The sequence below is a fragment of the Corvus brachyrhynchos genome, unplaced genomic scaffold, assembly GCF_000691975.1.
Source record: "Corvus brachyrhynchos isolate BGI_N302 unplaced genomic scaffold, ASM69197v1 scaffold443, whole genome shotgun sequence".
NCBI classification, from domain to species: domain Eukaryota; kingdom Metazoa; phylum Chordata; class Aves; order Passeriformes; family Corvidae; genus Corvus; species Corvus brachyrhynchos.
In genome coordinates, this window is record NW_008237220.1 from 307,349 (window position 1) to 313,566 (window position 6,218).

The 6,218-nt window shown below is 54.7% G+C and overlaps 1 protein-coding gene across 3 annotated transcripts; it reads left to right on the top strand.

Moving 5' to 3' along the window:
- Nucleotides 1-6: 6 nt before the first annotated feature.
- POLR3C (RNA polymerase III subunit C) lies at nucleotides 7-6,216 on the top strand. Of its 3 annotated transcripts, XM_008629652.2 has the most exons (14): nucleotides 7-347; nucleotides 614-869; nucleotides 1,206-1,391; nucleotides 1,499-1,587; nucleotides 1,846-1,950; nucleotides 2,026-2,118; nucleotides 2,193-2,273; nucleotides 2,901-2,952; nucleotides 3,035-3,095; nucleotides 3,176-3,326; nucleotides 3,587-3,688; nucleotides 3,971-4,020; nucleotides 4,096-4,245; nucleotides 4,325-6,216. In XM_008629652.2, the coding sequence occupies exons 1-14, from the start codon at nucleotides 201-203 to the stop codon at nucleotides 4,404-4,406; spliced, it is 1,605 nt and encodes a 534-aa protein (XP_008627874.1). In that variant the 5' UTR covers nucleotides 7-200; the 3' UTR covers nucleotides 4,407-6,216. The 3 variants fall into 3 exon arrangements, with proteins under 3 accessions (XP_008627874.1, XP_017584382.1, XP_017584383.1); XM_017728893.1 differs by lacking the exons at nucleotides 3,971-4,020; nucleotides 4,096-4,245; nucleotides 4,325-6,216 and adding an exon at nucleotides 3,823-3,964; XM_017728894.1 differs by lacking the exons at nucleotides 3,971-4,020; nucleotides 4,096-4,245; nucleotides 4,325-6,216 and adding an exon at nucleotides 3,880-3,951.
- The last annotated feature ends 2 nt before the right edge of the window (nucleotides 6,217-6,218 follow it).

Here is a 6,218-nt window from a genome sequence, read left to right on the forward strand (position 1 = left end):
AATCTCACCTGGAGGAAAACGGGGACCCCTGTGACAGGGTTGATCCTCCCCCGGGAGGGGATACGGGACCCCTGTGACAGGGCTGACCCTCCCCCGGGAGGGGATACGGGACCCCTGTGACAGAGTCAGCATCTGTCCCCTCTCTGTCCCCCAGCTGTTCTTTCCGCCCGCTCCGTTCCTGGGATTCCGGAGCCGCCGGGATGACGCAGGCGGAGCTGCGGCTCTGCTCCCTCCTGCTCCAGGAGCACTTCGGGGAGATCGTGGAGAAAGTCGGGAACTCCCTGCTCCGGACGGGACCGCGGCCGCTGCGGCTCCTGCCCGGGGGCACGGGGCTGCTCCCGGATCAGGTACGGGATGGGAGGGGTCCAGGAGGGGAGATTTGGAGGAAAACCTGGAAAAGGACAAGGAATTTTTAATAAATCAGGGAGGGATATTTTAATGGAGCAGGTGGCTTGTATTTCTCTGAAAAACTAATCTTGGAAGGAGCAGGGAAATTCTGATTCTCCAGAGGGAGACTGGGATCTGGGCAGGGAAGGAACACCCAGGAAGACTGGGACGGGGCCATTACCCCCCCGTACAAGGCAGAGTCCGACCCTCCTACTCTCTCCCACAGGTGAAAAAGGCCCTTTGTGTCCTAATCCAGCACAACCTAGTGCGGTATGAGGTGCAGCCCCGGGGGTCCGTGGAATATGAGGCGCAGAGCGAGCGGATCCTGCGGATCCTGCGCTACCCCCGCTACATCTACACAGCCAAGACGCTCTACGGGGACCCGGGGGAGCTGCTGGTGGAGGAGCTTCTGCTCCACGGGCACCTTTCCATGAGCTGCGCCGTTGCCAGGGTCGCCGATCGCCTCACTGAAACCATGGAAGGTGGGAAGGAAGCTCCTCCCTCAAAAAAATGGGATCTGGGAGCGGGTTTAGTTGGTGAATGGGACCAGAGGCACCGTAGGCTGTGGTGGTGGCCATGGTGTCACCGTGTACTCCTGAGCCTCAGGAACATCCAGGATCCGGTCTCGGACAGGCTGATGGAGACCACGGAGGGTGGGAAGCTTCTTAAGAAATAGGGATTTGGGATTGGGTTAGTGAATGTGGTCCCAAAGGGTCTGTGGGGTGCTCACGGTCGTGGCAGCGAGCACGGCACAACCACATTCTCCGAAGCCTCAGGAACATCCCAGATCCATCCACCGTGTCTCTCCTCCCACCTAGATGGGAAAACCATGGATTACTCGGAAGTGTCCAGCACGTTTGTGCGCCTGGCAGATACCCACTTCATCCAGAGGTGCCCGATGGTCCCGGAAATCCCTCAGGGCGCCAAGGCGCCGCCACCCCCTGCACCTGCCCTGGCCATTGCTGAGAAGGACATGTACGTCGTGCCTCGGCTCAGCCTTGTCGGTGAGAGCCCCGGGGATCCTGGCGCTTGGGGGGCCTCAGGAAGCACTCAGCCACGTGTTGAGGCCACGGTGATGGGTTTGATGGGAAATAGTGTCTTGGGTTGACAGGGAAAGGGAAGCGGAGACACTCGTGTGACGAGGAAGAGGAGGGGGAGCACAAGGCGAAAAGGCAGAAGCAGGAGGGAGGAACCTCAGAGGTACTGGGAATGCTGGAGTGATGGTGCCATCGGTGCTCTGGCCTGGGAATCGGGACATGGGAAGGGTGGGATCCAAATTCCCAAACGTGTTCTGGGGAAACAAGGTGGTCCCCCTTTCCTCATTTTTTGTGCCTGTTTTTCCTCATTTTTCTGGCTCCCATCCCTGAGTTTCGTGGCTCCTTTTCCTCAGTTTTCTGCCCCATTTCCCTCTGTTTTCCTGCCCCCTTTCCCCTCACTTTTTGTCCTCGGTCCCCCCAGACTCCCCCAGACGACGGCATTTACTGGCAAGTCAACCTGGAGCGCTTTCATCAGCACTTCCGTGACCAGGCTCTGGTCAGCGCCGTGGCCAGCCGCATGGACCAGGTCTGTGGTTCCCACCTCCGTTCTTAGCCTGGAACTGAGCTTTTCCCACTCTAATTCCCGGTTTTCCCAATACAGACCAGCAGCGAGGTGGTGCGGACGATGCTGCGCATGAGCGAGGTGACCACAGCCTCGGGTGCATCCCACACGCAGCCGCTCTCCTCCAATGAGGTGCGTCCTTGGAAGCCTCTGGGAAGCTGGCATCCCTCGGAATCCCTCGATGTTCTCCGTTTTTTCCACCGCAGATATTCCGATCTCTTCCTGCGGGGTACAACATTGGGAAGCAGGTGCTGGACCAGTACCTGGCGCTCCTGGCCGACGATCCGGTGAGGCTGGGGACACTGGACGCAGGGCTGGGGGGACCCCAGGGCTCTTCCAGCCTCCGTCAATTCCGTGATTCCTTGGTTGTTTCTCTATCTGTCTGAGGGTAAAGCAGGATTTGCTGAGAGTTAAGGAAGGTTTTTAACAGATACTGAAGATTTTTTAAGTTATTGAACAGGTATCAAAGACATGGAACAGATATTGAAATTATTTATCAGGTATTGTTTTACAGACACTGAAGATATTTAACAGATGCTGAGGTTATTTAAGAATACTTGAGTTATTTAGCAGGTATATAACTTATTTAACAAATATCGATGATACTGGAGACATATGTAAAATATATTGTAGGTGTTAAAAGATACCAAAGTTATTTGAAAAATACTGAAAATGATTTCATTCAAAGTCAGCCTAAAATTCTGACACTGAAGGTATTTAAGAGATATTCAAGATGTTCAAAAGCCCCTGGAAGGGTCACTAAGACCCAGTCCATGTTTTTAGGCTGCTAAAGTCACAGATCTTTGTTCCCTAAAATCTTCTTACTCTTCTCACTACAGATTGTAAGCAAAAAATCTGTATTTTCCTTCCTTCGGGGGACGTCCTGAACTTTTCCCTGTTGTCTCTCCCCACAGCTGGAGTTCGTGGGGAAGTCGGGGGACAGCGGCGGGGGCACCTACACCGTCAGTATCCTTTGGGGGGAACTTGGTGTTCCCAGGCCAGAAACATTCCCGAGCTCCCGAATTGTCCTTGACCTCAGCCCCTACAGACCTGCACAAGGCCCTGGTGTCCCTGGCCACGGCCACGCTGGAGTCCATCGTGGAGGAGAGGTGACATGGAGACCCGGAGCCTCCCGGGCTCCTCCCAGCCCCTTCCAACGTCCCTCCCTCATCCCACTCCTCCTGCACAGGTTTGGCTCCCGCTGTGCCAGGATATTCCGCCTGCTCCTGCGCAAGAAGCACCTGGAGCAGAAGCAGGTGGAAGATTTCGCCATGATCCCAGCCAAGGAAGCCAAGGACATGCTCTACAGGATGCTCTCAGAGAACCTGGTGTCCTTGCAGGTGAGGGATCTCCAGGATCCTGGAGAACTCTGTGTCCCCACAGGTGAGGGAGCTCTGGGATCCCAGAGATTCCCTGGGTGGAACAGCTGTCCAGGTGACAGGCACTTCCGGGCACTTCCAAGTGATCCCACCTGGAATCTGGGCACAGGGGACCCTTCGGGAAGGGGGAATCCTATGGGGAAGGTGACATAGGGACACCTCTGGGGGAGGGGATACCCCCACTCGGTTCCCACCACATCTGCCCCTCTGCCCTTCCACAGGAGATTCCCAAGACTCCGGACCACGCTCCGTCCCGCACCTTCTACCTGTACACGGTGAACGTGATGGCCGCTGCTCGGATGCTGCTTCACAGATGCTACAAGGTGAATCCCGAGGAATCCCGATGGCAGCGGCACGGTCCTCTGTGTGTTCCTCTGTTGGGTTTTTGGGAGCGTAGGGTCCTTCGGTGCCCCCCAATACACCTGGGCCGGGGGCTCATCTGGTTCTGTCCCTCCAGAGCTCCTTCCTGCTCCGGGGTCCAGGTCTCACAGCCCCCTCCCTTGTGGTGCCACAGGGATGGCAGTGACAGTGCCTATGTCCTCCCATGGAGCTCCTCAGTGCTCCCCAACACACCCGTACTGGGTACTCACCAGTTTCTTCCCCAGAGCGTGGCTAACCTGATGGAGCGACGGCAGCACGAGATGCGGGAGAACAAGTGAGCGCTGTGGCTGGGGGGGGCCCATTATGGTGGGGCCAGAGCCGCCACTGCCACGTCCACATTCCCTCCTAGGAGGCTCCTAGAGAAGTCCCAGCGTGTGGAGGCCATCCTGGCCTCCATGCAGGCCACGGGCGCCGAGGCGGCACAGCTGCACGAGGTCGAGGAGATGATCACGGGTCCTGAGCGGCAGCAGCTTGAGACCCTAAAACGCAACGTCAACAAGTGAGGGGGACGGAAACAGGGATGGAGATGGGCCTTGGGGACCCCCTGTGGGGGCTGCCCATCGCTGTCTGTCCCCTAGGATCGATGCCAGTGAGAACCAGGTGGATGAGACCATCTTTGTGCTGGAGTCGTTCATCGAGAGCACCATGAAGAGGCCGTGAGGGAACAGGCCTGGAACAAGGACACGGACGCAGATAAGGACAGGGATACAGACGGGGATGTGGATGGGGACAGGCACCGGATGCCTCTGCCTACGGTGCTTGTGCTACTGAGGAGAATAAAGCAACAGCTGCTAATGCACCTGTGTGTCAACTGTGTGCGGGGACACGGGGACACACGGGACACGGATGCACAGGACACGGGGGACACAGGTCACATGGGGACACAGGCAGGACGTGGGGGTCACACAGAACTGTGCTTGTGTCCCTCGGGACCAGTCCTGTCTCCTGTGACGGACCGAGGGTGACACCATCCCCGGCGTGACCTGTCCATCCTGGCAGATTTCATCTGGGAGCAATCCTTGAATGTTTTGAATTTTGAAGGTGGAATCCAAATTTTGGCCAGGTTTAGGGTTAGCATTAGGTACGTGCCATCGCACTTAGGACGGTGGCTCTGGAAGAAACTTACAGTGCTATGCTCAAGGTAATTTGCCATAACTCACGTGACATTGCACGTACAAATATAACTTGTATATATAGATTAAGCCATTGAAGGCTTGAAAAATGTGAGACAACATTATCTATATGAAAGAAATAAAAAGAGTGCATGTTAACCACTCTGTCCTGCTCCCCACCCCTCATTTTCTTATTCTGGCCCACCGTCCTATTCCCCGATGCTCTTTACCTGTTGCGCTGTCCATTTATCTGTCCATCCTTACCTACTCTTCCCTTTCATCTCTCCTCGGTGCCTCTCTCAGACTCCCTCTTCCTTTTTTATTCCGTTGCTCTGTGCCATTGTTTCTCACTGTATCTTTCTATCTTGTTCCATGCCCCTATTATTTTTAATCCCTCGCCATTGTACTGCCCATCCCATTTTATTCATTTTCATCCTCACCCCGTCCTTATTTTCCTTTGTCCTGCTCCCGCTCCCTCTTTCTTCCTCTCCTCCTCTGTGCTTCCAGGTGCAATTCCCCAAGGGGCAGCCGGTGCCACCTTCAAGCGATACGGTTTAGTGGTGGACTTGGCAGTGCTGGGTTAATAGCTGGACTTTGACGATCTCAAAGTTCTTTGCCAGCTTAAATGCTTCTATGGTTCTTTATGTGCGTCCTGCTCCCTGTTTTTTCCCCCCTCTCTCGCTGTTCCTCTCCTTTTTCTGTCTTTGTGTGTTCCATTCCTAAGCTTCTGCTTTCCCACTACACCCCCTCCAAGCTGTCCCCATCTTCCTCTTCCCTCATCGTGGGCCCTGCTGCTCATTTTTGGTGGACTGCACCTCTGTCCAGCAGCCCATTGCTCCGGGAGCTGAGCAACTATCAGCTCCCCTCCAGACTGACGAGGGCTGCTGCGGAAAAACCTGCTGTGTCCTGGGGGTTTGTCAGGCAGGACAATTTGGAGGCTCCCGGGAACCCCGTTCCCGAGGGGCCGGGGTGAGGAGAGCGGTCGAGATGAGAGCGATGGTGGGGTTGTGTGGAAGCTGAAAGAGGTGTTTGTGGTGGATGAGTGTTACGTGGTGCTGTTGTTTTGGGTTTCCTCTAACAATAAAACAAAACGTAGCAAGTTTTCCAGAAATAGAAAAATTGTTATATTGTATTGATATGTATGGGCTTGTGCTGCTCTGTATTGGTCTGTATTTGTGTTTGCTGCTGCATTTCCAGGTATTGCTCTGTATGCAAAGTAGACTTTTACCAGTGTGTATATGGATTGTAGTTCTACTTTATTTGTATACACTGTTGTTTCTGTATATTTTGCTAGAGTGTAAATACAAAAATCCATTCAATAAAGTTGAATAAACCCTAAAAAAGATACCCAGCCCCCCCC